The following is a 17,984-nucleotide window of genomic DNA, read 5'->3' as shown; positions in this document are numbered from 1 at the left end:
GTGCTCGACACATCGAGTGAATAATCGTTTAATTTTCCCTTTTTCAAATGTCTCATATTTACAGGAAGATTTAGAAGACAACAGTAGTAGTACGTACGTACACTTAAGACAAGGAGTACCTGCTATGACTGAAAACTATTCCTAGAGTGCCGACAAGCCTATAACACGCGATCGCGATTGTCGGCCGTTTATTTCCATGCCTCTTTCATTCCCCCTCCTTGGTGTGGACAGTACGAGAGTCGGTATAAACTATGAGCTTGGTGTAGGGGTTGAGATGAGATTCGGTTGAGATACTATTGCTGGCAGTGTTTGGTAAGAATCGGGCGATCCTTAGTTCTGAGGTGAATGTATTCTAGTAGCGTGATCAGTCAATGTGAGCAACAACTGAACGATCAGTCGATAGGGATAGTCTCTCTTAGTGTGGAAATGATGATGACAGCTGTCAGATTCATTTGGCAGCATTTAGTAGCTTTTACTCGGCAGTAGTAGTAATGATCAGCACAGGTGTCCGTCCTGTTCGATCGCACTCAGTTCTCCTCTTTTATAACTTTTACGTTAATTATCCACCGATTCACACAGGATTTCAGATTACAGTGGGGTGGGAATACGAAAGAGCATCGAAATAGAGCTTATTCCTGTCGGCTTGTGGTTGTGGAGCAGCAGTAGAAGCGAATCTCGGTACAACATCACTTCCCCAGTGCAGATTTCGCATATTCCATCAGTATTGCTTTCGTAGCGTTCGCTCTGCGCTGGGCTGGAGAGGAGGTTCAATCAAATCGGGGAAGAGGGTTACGCGATGCATTATGTACAAATTTGCCTAATTGCTAGACACCGTAGCGAGACATGCGGGAAGGGCTGGGAAGGTGGTGTTGTGCACCCGACCGTACCGTTCACCCTATGAGCCCCGTTCGTCCCCAAAACGGATTACTAAATACTCATAATAATATTAATAATAATCTAGAATATTAGTTAAAAGAAGTGAAACCAGGCAGTACTCCGAATGTGGGGTTTGCCACAGCCACACCCAAACCAGCACGCTGTTCAGTGCTTCTCTCCGCTTTCTCTCCGCTGTCTGTCGCTGTTCGGTTGTTGATTGTGTGCTGTCCCTTTTGCGAAGTAATGCGATGGGTACGAGAGAGAGAGATTAGAACTCGAGTGTCGGGGGTTGTCGCGTTGTTGCTCCGGTTGGTGCCTATCTCCTCGACAAACTCGCATTCCGGATCTCCCTGCTGCAATTTTCCTTAAGCCTGTACTATAAAAGAGAGTATGGGGGGCGGGTACGGATTGGCTTTGGCCCCGGCCACGACCGCTCTCTCTCTCTTTTAGTCCCATTCGCCGATGTACATGGCCCTCGGTGCCGGTATGTAGCCGCGTGTTGGCAGCGGTACACGGCCGTACATGTGACTATAGGGTGACTCGACCACGTCCGTATCTGTGAAGATTGGGGTAGTAGTATGCAATGTCAGTTCTCAGTGCTATTTCCGGCTGTGCTTTTCCGCACGGTTAGGGAAGCGAGAAGCAGCGAAGTGGATGGCGCATTGAAGTAGGGTTAGTTGGTGAACGATTTCATTTAACTTTCGAGATGATTATGTATGATCAGTATGCCGAAAGTGAGTGACAGGTGACAGGATGCACTAAGACAGGTGTACTATAGATGCAAGATCAGTGCATGCATAAACATATGTGCTTTTACAGGATGTTAGTGATGCGAATGGGGAGTTAGCAAAAGGCGGCTCGGCAGCAGTGACGCAATTTCTCCTTACCGATTCCACTCTCGTAGCTTCGGGCGTGCCACATCAGCTGCTGATGGTGCTGGTGGGCGGCCATCAGGTTGTGATGGGGATGCATCTGGTGCAGCTGGTGCAGTGACTGCAGCGAGGCCGGATGCTGCATATGGGCGATCGACAGCCGCTTCGAGGCGACCGTTTCCTTGCTGCCACCAACACCGACGGCAGCATTCGGACCGTTGTTGTTGTTCTCCTTCGACGATTTGGACGACGATTTGACAAAGTTTGGCACTCGAGCCCGCAGTCCGCAGTAGTACGGATCATCTAAAAGAGTAACATTCGTAAGTGAGGGATAATAGAGAGTTAATTTCCCCAAAAAAGGAAGGCCATTACTTACCATACTTCTTGTTGTCTTTGCCCTTGTCTGATTTGCCTCGCGGAAGCTTGACGCGATTCTCATCCTCGATGTCATCATAATCCGGCTAAAACAAAGTGCAAAGGAGCAAAACGTTTAATAAAACTCCGTCTTGTGTCGTCCGGGGGCTGTCGCGTCACTTACCTTGCCAATTTCATGCGTTGCGTACAAATTGTCACGTGGAGGTAGTTTCGGCGGTTTCTCGCTGCGCCGCTGGCCGCCCATCGGTTGCGCCGGCTGCATCAGATGCTCCCGGCTCGCCGCAACCAGGCCGGACCCGCTGGCCCCGAAACCGGAGCTACCGGAGCTGCCGCCACCGTTGCCGGCCACACTGTACGGATCTTCGTCCGGGATCGGAATTCTTGGACGGTTCTTAATGTCAACCGGACGTTGGACTGCACCGTAGATCGAGGTGGGTAGTCGGGCGGGAGGAAGGAAAAAGGCTACAAGATTAATTGTGTTGATTACGATTAAACAATTAAACAATTACTAAAACGGACATCTGGAAGCGGCTTGTGCACGGGTGTGACGCTGTCAATGTCCAGTACTGGATGGGGTTAGGAAGGTGTGTTAGTGTACTGGGTAGAGTTTGGTGACTGATTGACTGACTGCAAGCAATATCAAACGATTAACTAAACATTTTTGACATTATTTCTGTACTTCATCTTGAAGTAAGTTTGAATCTTTTTTGGTAAGTTGTTTGCGCGATCTTTTGCCTTCTCCCCTTCAAGCAAACGCACTCAAAGACAAATACCAACGCGCACCACACATGACAAGGCATTTTAATTTCCCCCTGTACCCCGGTATCATGCCGGAATGCAAACATTTTGATTTTGAACGTCTTCGTTCGAGGAAAGGGACGGGAAGAAGGTTCCACGCGGGAAGTGTATGTCCATCCCATCACCGTCTGGCCGCAGAAAGTGTGCGAAGCGAAGCGAAGAGGAGCAAGTTCCACCACTTATGGAGTCGTACTGTCCATAATGGTTGATAGAATTTTAATTTCACTCTACGCATTCGGACCAGAAGTTTGTAAAACAGTTGCTTCCGTGGACGGTAGGAGTGGAGCTGCCGGTTGTTGGTTCAATTTAGAGACTGCAGTTCATAAAATGGACATAGCCACCTCCCCAAAAGCAGCGAAAACACAGCAAACATGCACTAGAAACTTCCCTCAAAAAGAGTCTTTCTTTCAACAACATTTCAGCACGAAGGGGGATGGCACTTTGGACAAACAATTGGATAAAGCGTGATTTATTTGTCCTACAGTGGCCACCCAGTGGAAAGAGAGGGAGGGTGAAAGAGTCCAAGAATTCTTCACCGTTTGACATTCCATTTGTGAAACATCGATCGATGCTTGGGCTGGCCGGAGTGCCTTCCGGTACACACGGGAGCATTCAGGAGCAGCCGGGCTGGTGTGAGCTGGTGGTGGTAGGTGTTTTGTGTTTGTTCATCCCGAACGGGCTAAACGTGACGATAATTCATAATGCGGTTCTCTCTTGCTCTTGCCGCATGCGACGTGTGTGACACGGATTGCGGGTTTAATGTTCTTGCTGTGTTCTGAAGCTCCAGTGAGCAGCACTGCCCTGAAGTCCATAAGTCCGCTCCAGCGCGTCGTGAACGACCCAAAGGGTGGAGGGGTTGGAACGTGTGTCTATTGTTCTAGTGACAAAATATGAGTTGCTCCATTAAGCCTGCCTGGTGCTGCCCGGCGAACGTGTGTTCTAACGGGTCTTGAACGAAAACAGCCCTGCAAAGACCGGTAATGGTGAACCTAGTTCTCAATGATTCAACATTCTTTTCCGTTATCAGCCCCGGTGCCGGTGTGGAGGATCTGAGGATCGCGCGAGGCAGAGATTAAACCGAACCGATTGAAAGAATCGCTCCAAGGAGCACATAACACGGCTATAATCCCCCTTTTTCTGTTCTGTGTCTTCTGTTTGGTCCTCAGAATGCCCCCAAAGTCGGGGTGCTGCTTCGGAGTGTCGGAGTGCCACAAGAAGAAGTGTTCCACATGACCTAGTGTTGGTGGGTAGGGCAGCAGAATCACGAAATAAAAGCAGCAGCAGCAGCAACCACGACACGATGACAACAATTGTCCGATCGATCGGTAGAACATGTCGAAAATTAATTGTGTCTTGTGTGCCCTGGTAGAGGAGGTTTCTGTGTGTACGGCAGCTGCTAGAACCGCTAGAATGTCTAGTTCCAACAACGTCCCGTGTGAGTGCGAAAAACCTGGTGTTTCCAGTGTAGGCTCCCCAACCTCAAAACAAATGACAACGCGATCGTTAACGAGACGCGTTTGTTTCGTTTACAGTTACTTCTTGTGCTTCGGTGTGTGTGATTCCGAGTTTGTTGGCGTTAGATAACATGCTAGACGACGACTGCAGCATTATGCTTTATTTTCATATCGTTAGGGTATTGCGAATATCGGATCAGATACGACTCATAGACTCGCAAGCACCACCGATGATCATGATGCAGATATTGCCAGCAGTAAGGTTAAGGACCGCTTGTGCACCACCGCCGCAGAAGCATTGAATGGATTATCCTGCTCTCTTCCTGTCCCATCTGACCTTCAAACAAAGTGCATTCACAAACAACCACCTGCCACATCCGGGCGGCGCCCTTTTGTACGCGACATCCTCCCCAAAACAAGCACATAATGGTGCACTCACGCACAAAAACGGGGAGTACACCGAACAAATTTCACTGCTTTTATCGTACACCACTTTCCATGAACGCATTTGCATGAAATATGCAAACGCCTGGAATGGATTGTTTTGTACTTCATTCTTTTTTTTGCAATCGTCGACTCGTCGGCCTCAAATCCGGAACGGCGAACGCTTTGCAAAATGCGGCGTATTATTTATGGACATACGCCGCAGCATACACTTTCAATTGCTTCTTCGGCTATCACAACTGGACCACACAGACACACAATGGGACAAATAACTAACGCCAGAATATATTGTGTCCCTTTGCGCGCGTGTTCGGGGCGTGCTAATTTCCATAAAAATTAAGCAAACTCCCTTAGATGACACAAGTGCCTCCAAGGAGGGGAGGCGACATTCGGGAATGCCACGGCACCAAAAGGCCAAAGACTTTGGGGTCGGTGTTTCTCAGTGCTCTTGCGAAACTGCAGCGCAGCCCCATTCACCTGACAAAACGGCTGTCTATTCTTGGTTGTAGTGATTCGATGCATACAAACAAAAAGCATTCTCTTCTTGTTTGAAAATTCTGCAAACTTTACGCAACTTCGGTTGGCATTTGTGCGACTAGGAATGGGCCTTATCGGTCATCGGGGGAAAAACGTTCTTTGAAAGGAAAACATTCAGCAGGGTAGTTAACCAGGGTTCGGCCCATTACTGGCTTTGAACAATGATGTCGGTGGATGTTGAAAGTGTTTTCCTCCCAACTCCCATCGCTCCATTGCCGAAGGGGTTTCATGCCATTCCAATTTTGTGAAATGAGCGCCACAAAACAATTCTTATGATCGCTCCTTGCCTTGTGAAGAACACTTCGAAAGCTAACACACACACCTCCCGCGAGAGGTGCCTCAAATGTCAAATCAAACAGTCATAATTTCGTCAATCATTATTGTGCTATATTGGTTGATAGTGTGTGTGTTTGTGTCTGTGTTTGTTGGTGCGAAAGCGGGTAGGTGACTTACCGGGAGGTAGTTTACTCTTCAGCATATCCATTGCAACCACATTGATGATCAGTACCCACATCGGGCAATCGAGGATGTCGTTCTCCGACTTGACGAACGCGATCGCCGACAGGCACTGCGTCTCGAGCCGTCTGCGATCCGGATAGGCACGGCGCAGCTCACGGTTCACGTTCGACTGGAACTTCTTCATGTCGAACAGCTGCAACAGGGGAAGGAAAAAGACGTGTAAAACAGGTCAGTAGGGAAATCCTTTCTCTATGAGGCTGCTGCTTCCCCTGCAACTTTACCTTTACAATCTTTTCACTCTCGATAGCTTGGCCGGGCAGCTTCAGAATGTCCGCCCCGATGGCCGTCTCCTCGTTCGGCTGGTTGGCCGTGCTCTTCACGTACACGTTGCTCTTTGAGTAGCGTCTGATGAGAATGTTGCCCGCGTCGTCCATCTTGATCTTGACGCCCTGCAAAAACGTGCGTGCAAAGGAAAGAATGTGTCAGAACCCGGATCTCAGAGATTTGCCAGAGAAGTTGTGCACATCTGGTAGAGCGAACAACGAACGAAACTGGTGGGGGGGGGGGGGGGGGGGGGAGGACATTATAATTGATCGTTGAAAGTAAATTGCACTTGAAATCATTCCCCTTTGGAGTGGAATAGAACGAACACATCGTCGTCGTTGTCGTACATCTGCATCTTGAGATGACGCTAATGGCAGAACCTGACGCGATGTCCCAGTGTCATTGATCAGCATACGGGGCTCTCCACACACCTCAACACACCGCTCCTTGCCGTGGCAGGAATGCATTACTCCAATTATACGCCACTATGCCGGCAGAGCGTGGCAGGTTTCCTTCTACGGACGACGGCGGCATTTTTGCGTGCTCCAAAGGGATAAGGCGTCAAATTACTTGAACCAGGAAGAGCGCAATCATCTTTATGCGTTTCCGTCTCGTTGGACTGGTTGTGATTCTCAGGCAACCCCTTTTTCGTTGCATGTATGACAAGATTTATACAAATTTTACACCCTTTTGTGTGTGTGAAATGCGTCATGTAGAACACCACTAGATGACTCCCGCTGATACACACACACACGTGATTAATGGTACAAGATCGTTTAAACCCGATGAGTTATCCATTGAACGAGGAGTAGTTCAGTAGCAGAAGCCTAGAAGATCCCGTCCCGATTTCCCGTCAATCATCAATCACATTCACATCCATTCTATTCCACACGAGAGGGAGGACTAGGCTGCAAGAACCGACGGGTGCGTCGCCTATTTGTACCGACTGCACCACAGCCAAACTTCAAGAATTACATCTTCAACCTTGCCCGTGCACTTCGACAGACAGCATAATGAGGCACAAAACGTGTGTACTAAAAATCGTCATGAGTGCTTACACATACGTTACCGATCGATCGATCGATTCGAACGGACGAGCGAAACGGAACCAGAAGGTAAAGTTCTCTGACGGCGGGATCGCGGCTAAATATCAATTGTCGACCTTGGTTGCCGTTGCTTCTTCACACACGCGCTCGCGCGTGTGCGCACCGCCACCGACCGGCCTGTTGGCATTCGTCGCGATCATCCCGCTGAAGGATACCATTCTACGAAAGGCTTCCCCGTTGTGCTAGAGGTGGTAAGTGTCGCCGAACAAGTTCATCACGATTTGCTCGCTCCTCTCTGAACCAGTTTCTCTCCACACAGTTCTGCCATCTTCCAGGCAAGCCGCAGGCGAAACGAAAGTGAACGCGTTCTGGTTCTGTGTGTATACTGTGGCAACACACAACCATCCCCAAAACATATGGCTGAGGCTTCAGGGTTGGGAGGTTCGTTAAAAAGGGTCGTCGCTGGTGCTGAGTATGAGCGGGAGGGCTATGCCGAGATGATGCTCAAGCTAGGGAAGGGGAGTAGCGCTTCCGGAATGATCGATGACCGTTCATCCGAGAGGTTCGCATAAATTGCTGCGGCTCTCCATTCTCTTTCGAGTGGCGTGCGGTGTTGTTTTATGGCTTCTTTGCTCGGTGACGGTGACCGGCGGGGTCGTCACCGGAGGAGGTTAATGCTTTGAAGAAGCGCCAGATTCACTGAGCAGATGAGTACAAGATTGTCCCTTAGCGCACTCTTTGCGCCAGGGGCTCATTTGTTGAGAAACAATGTTGAGGCGCGGACGGGAGACACGATGGTAAGCTTTTAATGCTGTACGCTTGTCTCGTGCGGTCTTTAACAAGCGTGAACAACACGGTGTTTACCATATTTTGTATAACATTAATGCGAAACCATCCAACTGCCCATAAAACGGCCATATCTGTTCGCTGCGGCTGAAGAATCCCAACCAACCGGATGAATCACGTTGCGTTGGTATTTCTGTTCCCAGAGAGCCCTAAAGATCATAAATACGTGACCACCCTGATGGAAGCATCTGTGGGGTTTTATGAACTTTTAGCACAAAGAATAAGCCGCGAGGGAGTTTGAGGGATTATGCAAACCAAATTAATTTAGCTACCATGTCCAAACATTTTCAACATTTAGAGATCTTCCCCTCGAGGATTCCAACGTATCGAACCTTTCATTATCGTAAATTGTAACGATGCTGATGTTGGGCGCTACAAGTAAATAAACATTATCGTGTCAAAAGCAAATAACACCGGAAGGAGCACTGGGGGAAATTGCTTCTTTCGCTCCGGTTTCACGGGACGTGATTTAATATGTTCTTTCCTAGGCTACAAAATTACACCCAAGGGTGCAAAAGGTTGTACCAACAATGCTCCGGCCGGCACACAGCGGCAGCTATAAATCGATCAGCGCGCGTACTACACACGCCTGCGTTGCCCTTTCGCGTGAACGGTCCGGATCCAATATCAGGCCAAAAGATGAAGAATGCCGGAACTGACCCGAGACCCGATCGACGGCTATCGGCCCGGGCCTGCCATTTGACCTTCTGCCGGGCAGGTCGATGGGCGGCAAAGAAAGCTGATCACGCGCGAAGCTAGCGAGCGAGCAGAAATTATCTCCCAACAGACAGGCAGCTTCTTCCCTTTGTTCGCATATCCGGAGCAACATCGGTAGCCTTGATATTTCGTAAAAGATCATCGAATGATCTTTTCACTTTCAGCACAGTGGGATGGTGTGCAGAGCAGATGTGCTGCTCGAGCCCAGAAGATGATCTATCCGTGGACCACATCATCGGTTTGCGCTCTCTCAATCGTTGCGAACGTCGTGATCGTTCTTTGATGATCTTTATTGGGGGGCCCAGCTTGATGAAGCGATGATCGGAAGTTGCTGAAGATGAGCCAACCTCCCCCGGAGCTAGGTTCGAATTGGCTGTTGGCTTGAGGCGCTTCAGAAGTAGTCATTATTCGGGGGCATACTTAGGGGCACCCCCCCTGCGAACAAGATTTCATCAAATCACCAACCATCCAGCTAGTCCTCGAAGGATTGGCGCGATGTTCCTTTCGTCGTGCTTCACCTTGATATTCAAAACGTTATTTTTTCGGGGGGAGCCCATCGATGATCCAAATTGTGCTTTCGGCGTGTCTATCTTACCTGTCCGACATGTCGCTTGACTTCTTCGGTTTTGTGATCGCGCATCGGGTTGTCAAATCCGCAAAGGCCAATCCTAGAATGAGAGAGGAATGGAACGAGGTTTCGATTAGTGGAATGGGGTATACACAAATATCGTGATGAGTTGGCGTGTGTGTGTGTGTGTGTCTGTGTGTGTGAGGCGGATTGTCAGACAACCACGTGACAAATGGGTTCATGATGTGACAATTCATCGCGAAGTGTTTGTTCATGTCTACGAAATTATTGGAGCAGCCCGATTGGCCAATGCAACACAATAGGCTGGCTTTTAATGCCTTCCCTCGCACTGCACCGCACAGCAGCAAGGGCGTCCCCCACAAGCAAAGTGAAATCCCAACCGCTAATAAAAGGGCCCAAGCTCGGGCCCAAGTCCTATATGGCTCGTGCTACACTCCACTCCGATTGTGCAATGTGCGAGTGTTTCTGCTTCAACCTCCTATCGCCCTGACTAGCTTAAAGTCTACCACGCTCAGTCTGCACCCCGTGGTCCAGTTTCATTATTTACTGTTGGTAGTTTTTATTTCCCATTTCGACCCAACGGAGGGCTATGGTCATGAGGTTTCAGTGCTTCAGTGCACGAGGTCCTAGAATGGCAAACATGAATCATTGCGAATGGACACGAGCGAGCCCGTTACGACATAGTCTACGCGCGCGCGCGGAAGGCTAACAAAACACAGTCCAGCGGGCGAGGGCGCGGGCGCGCGTTCTTGTTTTGGCAGGGGAGGAGGAGGAGGTTTGCAATTTCACTTTCACCACCACACCAAGTTCCCCCAAAAGCCAAATAGACGAATGTGAGCAGAAACAGTTCGTGCCTTTTTTGTGCAGCATTGCGAGCTCTTTCCTGTCCCCTCGGCATCTTAGCCAAATGGGTTGCAATTGTGAATGGGTTGGGCGCTTGGACTTTAAAACCGCAGACAGTGAGCGCAGTGGAGGGCAGAGAATGAGTACAACACGCAGCACCACACCACACGACAAAGACTGTTTTAGTCGTATATGCACCGCACATGGCAAAAAGGTGTAGCTAATAAGCTTCTCGATCGACCACAACCGCAAAGGGACTGATCTTTTTCTTCCCCCTGGTCGATTGCAGTACTGTGTGTGTGTGTGTGCACTATGTGCCACTGCTGCATTATGGACCACATTTCGACAGAATTGGGACGAATGAGATCGCAACCACCGGTTCGGTTCGGAACGGACGGGAAGAGTGTTAGTTGGGCTAGGCCCGACACACTTCTAATGGCACCGACGAAACGGCACTACATTGGTAGGCGTTGACGATCGGAGAGCTCTCAATAGAGCGCGTTGGGAGTGTTGTAGCCCGGAGCTATGAAGTGGTCTACTACACCACCTTCTTTTGGGTCTGCTGCTGATCCCCTGGAGAGCTGCGAAATTTTGAACGCCTCGCTTTGTGGAGCTAACGGAGCAAAAATGAAACCCAAAGTGCATACACAGGCCAATAATTGCACAGGAAGTTGGGAGAAGTAAGCAAGCCCCACCGGCCCATATATTTTCCGAAGGCACTGGGGGTAGAATTGTTTCCATTTAGTTCATCTGCGCATTAGACGAGCGAGTGATGGGAGAGTGATGCGCGCGCGGGGACACTCAATGATCCTCCCCCTCATGGCCAAAAGCGCGCCGATTTTCGGAACATGGATTTCGCGACGCGCTGACATTTGGAACAAATTGGCAGGCCGTGTCGTCGGGCCCGCGATGCGTTGCGCAAAAATAAAAAATAGAAGGGATGGTGTGGTTGAGCCATTGCAGCAAGCGCCGTACTGTGCAATGCTTCGATAGGCGGCATTCTATTGCACACAGTAATTTATGGGAAGAATACTCCAGCAGACAAAGAATACGAAGGCTCTTGGTTAATGGCTTGAAGTTGGTTGAAGCTGCAGGAATGGAAATAACAAAAAAAACCGCAAGCTAGTCCCAAGTTCCTTACACCGAGGGAACCGTTACAGGATGTGCATTAGAAATTACCAAAGCCAGCTTTTAGCTGGGGACGATGCCCGTGCTCGATGTCTTGGACATTTATCTAAATTATGCAACGCGATTCGCATGGCTACAATTGCACCCCGGCGGTACTGTCCCATTCGCCGAGGCAATCCCGCGGCTTATCATCGCTAACAAGTGTGCTAATGAGTCAAAGAGCGCTCAACCCACCGCAACGAACGGACATTCTTGCTGGCTAGAGCTTCCAACGGTATGTTAACAAGAAGCCAAACCAAACGTAACGGAAAAGGAGGGTCTGTGCCAAAGTGATTTCAATATTTGACCGTCCAGTACACTGTCCGGTGGCCATCGGTCAGCGGCCCATCGGAAGTAGCGATCGGGAGGTGCATAGAACCAGAACCAGAAATGGACAAACCGTGTCGCACTGTCGCGTTCGGTGCCCAATGCCCATGTCTGAACGAATCTGGCGTTCTTGGTCAGGGGAATTATGCAGAATCGTTAGAACGCTAGAACTGCACCCGACGCCAAATGGTAACGGTGATCGGTCCGTCCCCGCGGAAGATATATCTCCGAAAGCCAATGCGCTAAAGAACAGTAGTAAGTAATCAACGAATCGTACGTCTCGGGAGTTTCCGGAGGTGAATGTTTTTAACCAATATTTACATTTCTAATTTCTACTGACCGACAGAGGATCGAGAGAGGGAAAAGATACGAATTGGAAGATATTGAATTCTTGGTTCTACAGTTCCTTGTTCTGAGTTGTGGGGCCACCTGAACCTGAACCTGATGGTATGACCGTTGTATAACATCTCAGCATTAATTACTAGACAAAGAACACTGAGGATGATTTAATTTTGCTCAAGAAGTCATACAAACTAACAATCAAAAGCCGATATTTCTATATCCTTAGAAGTGTCTGGCGAATTCTCAAGCTAACTTCAGACTCATATAGTTCTATCAGTTTTCTCGCTCTCTCAGCCATGATAATCGATCGTGAGCGCCGTCTGACCTCCGTTGCTATTTAACAATGTCTGCCCCATTTTATTACAGGCGTCACGCGGTGGGTGTGCTCCAGCGATAGTCTAATTAATACATTAGCATACCAGTGCCTCTAATCGGTCGTCGCATGTAGGATGGACCTTCCCTTCATTGCCATTCATTTATCGACACATTCTTCATCGGGGTGTAGATGTGTAATTGATATGTAGATCATTAAAATTATCAGTTATACAGTGACATTAGGGTGGCACAAAATGCCTTATGGCTCTTGTCAATGTCTGGAATATGACAATCAAATGTATCTCAGGAATGATTAGGTAGTTTTTTATCCTCAAATTGTGTTTAAACTATGGCTCTTTATGGCCTTTTGTGATGAATAATAAATATTCTTAATTTTTGATGTTCAAAACTCTAACTCTCTAACTCATTGTTAGGTCCTATGCAAATGCAAACCATAACAATGTAGGTTTCAGAATATCTGAATAACTAATGAAACAGGGCGTTGTCGGACGGTGGGCAAAAGGAACCACCCGCCCTGACTTCAGACTACCTCAGGCCATAACGCGGCCACTACTAAAGCTACTAAAAGATAGTTGCTCTCCACGCGACCGATATCCGTGATCGATCTCTTTCGCACTTTTACACAACCATTTTGCTCTCGTTTAATGCGGTCGATTAAAAAACGCACAACCATTACTTGCAACTTTTTACGGTCGGGCGAAGGAATCGCCAGAGCAAACGGTCACATGCCAGGTGATGAGGGGTAGTGGTGTGCTGGTTCGGCTCCGTGCAACCCCTTCATCGCCTTCACAGCATCTCTCGATCGTGTGCCGTCTCGATCGTGGTCGACAAACCCAATCGCCATCCGTTTTGTCTCTCTCTCGGTTCGATTGTTTCACAGGCCAGTTTCTGGTTTCGAACACCTCACCCTCCATCCCTCCTTCTACACTGCATCCTCCTACCCCTTGGGCGTACAAGCGCTCTATAATGGGCGAATGTTTTTAAAACTGGAAGACCAACGCCACAACCACGCCATAAGCGAATAATAATGACTACCTCCTGGTAAAGGCGCGGAGGACAACACAGAAGGTGACCGCGGTAGAAAAGCATAGAGGGGGGAAAAAATTAAACTCCTATATAAAAAAAAACTGGACGACCTTGCAGCGAGAAACGGCAGCAAAACACAGTCACACTCCCTCCTCATGCTGCTGCTGCTGCAAGACACAGGGTGGCGGGCGCGTTGCGTTTGCGACCACTGACGAAAGGAAATAATCCGCCCTCTCGCGCGAGCAATGTCCACACACATCCGGCGTTGCGTCCATTCTTCACCCTAATGGGCTACACCAGTGGACCAGCGCCCTCGCCCCAAAAGCTCATAAAAAGAGGAAACTTTGAACCCGAAACGAAACGCATCAGTAGCAGGTCGAGCGTAATCAGAAATGGATCTCCAGTCATTACGATCTCACAGACACAGGCAGAGCATGGAGATCGGTAGGTACACGTTCCGTGGGGCGCTTCCGCTTGCGTCAAAGCACAGCAGCTGCAGTAGTCGGCGTCGTCCGTACAGCTGACGGTATGCAGATATTGGCATGGGCGCTTCCTTCACTTTGCGAAATGTCCAAATATTGTGTTAGCGCGATTTTACGCGACTTCCTGTGTTTGTGGGAAATGTTTGCAACACATCAATGGCATCTTGTAATTATCATGCCTAGGACGTGGAGCTCTCTTCCGCTTATGGCACAACACCCCAAAGTATACTGTTTACCACCCAAACAGACTTCTAACATCGCGCTTACAATAAAACAGCTACGCCCTTGATCTGCTGTCCGCAAACGCCTTGTCGAAGTCGTTCAAACACTCCTGTCCACAGCGTCTCCACCACCACTGAAGTTCCCACGACATTTCAGCGATTCTGAGACGCGTCTCGCGACGATACAATTGCAATTAGGCAAATAGACCAAGACACTTCCGGCAGCGTGCTCGTTGTGCGTGCGTACAATACACTAATCATTTCGGGGTGGTGCCAGATGGGCAGAAACGGCGCTGCACAGTACACCTATTGTCCGGCGATGATCCAAAAAGAGCGGACCCCGCCTAAGGCTCCAAAAATGTCAAACCACCAAAAGCGTGTTTGACCTTCGCTGCGCTTGCGGCCTAAGGAAGCGCTACTGTCCGCGCATATTGTCTTAGTGGACATCGACATCGACGCGCTAACCGGCAATCGGACGAGTTTGATTTGTGGTGCGCGCAGCCACAAAGGTATGTGACATCATCGTCGAAAAAAAAAGAAGCGAAGAATCACCGTTTGCTCATGACGGCAATATTTCCACACAGGGTGACATGTCGCTGTGGTTAGGCGGCAGTTCCGGGACGTGTTCGCATGTGACAGTCGAAGGATTCGGCAATGTTGTCGTACGAAACAGAACAGCGTTTTGTTTCTCCCCATCGTGGGAATGTTGAAGTTGTCTTGAAGCAAATGATTGATGGAGTTCTAGCGCTTGCGTTATCTCGAATGTCATAAACATGGGTCCTGCTGTTAATTTGACTAGCTAGGAACATTGCCAATTTCTGGACATTGGACCAAGTCGTCAGTCTCTAATGCTCAGTGCTGTTCGAGCAAGAGCACAGCACAGTATTTGTGTCAAGATCGGTACACCTTTACCGGTATTATGAGCCGTTACACATGATACGCTTTCGTGCACCAAACCCTTTAGCCATGCAAATGCATTACCCCCTTTTTGGGGGAAGAAAAGCCTCCCCCCATATCAGTCGTATATCATAATGGGCCGAGCGTGTGGAGTGATGAACTCCTGAAGGCACGCGCGTTCCGTTAGACGAACACAATTTGTGGCCAATGACGGTCCCTTACATATTACTAACGGCACATTAATCGACACTGGAATCGAGATCGGGCCAATGTGGCCAACAAACCTGGAACCACCAAAAGGGGCCCCCAGAGAGAGAGAGAGAGAGAGAGAGAGAGAGAGAGAGAGAGAGAGAGAGAGAGAGAGAGAGAGAGAGAGAGAGAGAGAGAGAGAGAGGAGAATCAGGACGGGGAAATCAAAACATCAAGCCAAAGAAATGAACGCAAACACAAAAGGCCTGCTGGCGCAATGTGCTTCCTGGTTCTTGCTGTTGCGGCCTCTGCTGTCGCGTACACAAGACACCAGAGCAACTCTCAGCGAGCACCCTGGTTCTCGTAGTGCCCGATCGCTACCGGGTATGTGTGTGTATGTACGATCGGAATGTTCGAAAAAACACTTTTGCACATAAATCTGTACACGGGGCCACAGCAAGGTGTGGTTCTGAGCTTATGGTTAGCGAATGGACGATGGAAGGTTGTCCCACTCCCCTGTACCACGATCCTTTCGGACGGTGGAATGGACGATGGCTTTTGCGTAGTTTGCATTTGCGTGAAGCCCGATCGAGGTTAGTTAGCATTCTTGGCTGCTTGGCAATACTCAAACTTCTCTCATTGACATTCCAGTGTTCTAGAGTGTTCAGGTGAAACACCAGTAGCCCTGGTAGGGAAATGATCTTTCATAATGAGAAATAACTAAAAGACACTACTCATCAACACATCCACTGCGAACGGTGTCCATTGTTGCAACGTCCAAACAGAGCTGCAACGCCCAAATCAATTTCCTGCATCCTTGGAGGATGTAAATTGATTTTTGAAGAAGCACTCACACTCAAAAACCCAACAATTTGTGCAGCCTCAAGGGGAAATGGTAATCAATCTTGCTATCTCTGCTGCCAAAAACTGATAATATGACGTCGGTCGGACGATAATGGCAATGGCAAGATGACGAATTGATGGGATGATGCACTGTGATGGACCGCGTTCGGTAGGATAATTGATTTTTTGCTTCTTCACTTGCATGCTGCTGCACATGGCAGGGTAGAGATCGAATTTCATGATCGAACGGGCTTTTAAAATTACAGAGCACAGGCTGCATGGAAGGGTGGTTCTCTTTGGGCTCAGAAAAAAGAGCTCATTGTTGCATGCTGCCCTCCGAGAACGAGGAGGCAACTAACGGACTAACGAACGCAAACGTCAGCCAGCTTCAAACATTTGACAATAGATGGCGTGACGTGGTGGCACTTAGCATGAGAGCCGGTACGCCACATCCCGAGGTTCTCGTTAGTGCTCATAGTGCTGTTTGTCGTTTTATTGTTGCTTAACCTCCCTAACTAGCGTTTGCCCCAGCGGGTCGCGTTCCAACAGGGACGTGCGCGAACCTACACGATAGAAATCTTGACGTTTGGGTGACGTTGCCCGCTAGAACCGTCCGCTAGCGGGTTCCTTAACACAACACAAGAAACACCCTCCTAGTCCACACAACACAAAAACAACGACATCGCCTCTCTGGTGGTGATGGCGATCGCTAAAAAACAATAGCAAATTAACAGCTGTCGTCCGGTCGACCTGCTTGGTCAGCTCGGTGGAACGCTGCACTCGGAGCCGTCTGCCACCAGCCACCGGGACACACATACACATACCAACCTTGGAAGAGAGAATACAGCACACACACACACGCAAGACAAGATTGATTGCATTCGGAAGCGTGCACGGAGGGCCCGCGGATTCTGTGTGTGTGCGAGTTCTTGGCCGGAGAAGCAACGGGCTAGGACCGTTTTATGCAACGATCGCACGGCATTCTAGCACGCGTACCCGTGTACCCGGGTGGAGGTTTGGGTGGCTCTTATATGGCTCAGTGAGCAGCGAGGGCGTCTTCATCTCCCGCTTTGGGGGGGGGGTCAGGTTGATGAGTTTTCGTTGCATGCCGGGGCCGTGCGCGTTCGGCAATGGCCGATGGTTTGGGAGCGATATGTTTCACGCGACATCATTAGACCCGACGGGGGCGATGGCGTTTGTTGGAGTCAGAGCTTCGGTAGGAAACGGTGGCGGCAGTTGTCAATTAGACGAAGACACAATGGCAACGGAGGTGAGGTCAGCTAAGTCACTCATAACAGTGCATGAGTAGGGGCGTAATAATTATTGCCGCGTGTCTTGCGAGAAGAGAACGGCCGAGCAGCTAACGGTAGAATATGGAGGATCGACGAATGATAGGTTTGTCGCTGGACATTTTGAACCTTAGTGACTAGTGACCTTACACTATTTAAAATTCAATCGAGCTGGTTTAAAGCTGATTTAGATTTATATTAAAGTGTTCAGTTAACAAGAATTCAAAACGTCAGATTTAACTTTGATTTTCCCATTTATGGACTAATCGATTACAAAACAATACTTAAATCGCCTGACAAAATTAATTACGACTTCCCAGTCTATTATTCAGCCCACATCATGGGGCGCATTAGAAGAAGTAGGAAAAAACCCCCACAACCATAAAACCCGTTTAATTTCGGCTACATTTAATCTCCCAAATGAGCTCATCGTACGTCCGGTTTTCTAACGCGATCATAACAGTGGATTGAAATGATTTGTACCGGACGGAACGAATGATGGATACTCTTTAGTGGAAAAAAGAGGCAACCAATTTTCACGTGGGAGCACAAACAAGCGAGCTGTCGGGCGCTCCGTTCTGCCCCGTCTGCCACGCATCATACACGCATGTCGAATGCACTTCTTTACCCTGCTTACATAAGGCTGTCGGTTGCATTAGATGAACGATGCGAAAGCGCAGAAGAA

General features: G+C 48.9%; 1 protein-coding gene across 4 annotated transcripts in view; it reads right to left on the bottom strand.

Moving 5' to 3' along the window:
- Nucleotides 1–39: 39 nt before the first annotated feature.
- Nucleotides 40–17,984, bottom strand: part of LOC1269772 (uncharacterized) — a 139,529-nt gene continuing 121,584 nt past the window's right edge. For 2 of the 4 annotated variants that reach the window (XM_061651557.1, XM_061651560.1), the window contains 7 exons: nucleotides 9,344–9,416; nucleotides 6,097–6,264; nucleotides 5,810–6,008; nucleotides 2,287–2,585; nucleotides 2,125–2,209; nucleotides 1,764–2,051; nucleotides 40–1,432 (listed from right to left, as the gene is read on the bottom strand). In XM_061651557.1, the coding sequence (XP_061507541.1) occupies nucleotides 1,323–1,432; nucleotides 1,764–2,051; nucleotides 2,125–2,209; nucleotides 2,287–2,585; nucleotides 5,810–6,008; nucleotides 6,097–6,264; nucleotides 9,344–9,416 (1,222 nt within the window). In that variant the 3' untranslated portion in view covers nucleotides 40–1,322. The remainder of the gene's footprint in view (nucleotides 1,433–1,763; nucleotides 2,052–2,124; nucleotides 2,210–2,286; nucleotides 2,586–5,809; nucleotides 6,009–6,096; nucleotides 6,265–9,343; nucleotides 9,417–17,984) is intronic. The other 2 variants (XM_061651558.1, XM_061651559.1) reach the window with 2 other exon arrangements.

This window comes from Anopheles gambiae, chromosome 2, assembly GCF_943734735.2.
Source record: "Anopheles gambiae chromosome 2, idAnoGambNW_F1_1, whole genome shotgun sequence".
NCBI classification, from domain to species: Eukaryota; Metazoa; Arthropoda; class Insecta; order Diptera; family Culicidae; genus Anopheles; species Anopheles gambiae.
The sequence above is the reverse complement of the archived record's forward strand: the minus strand, read 5'-3'. Positions and strand labels throughout refer to the sequence as shown.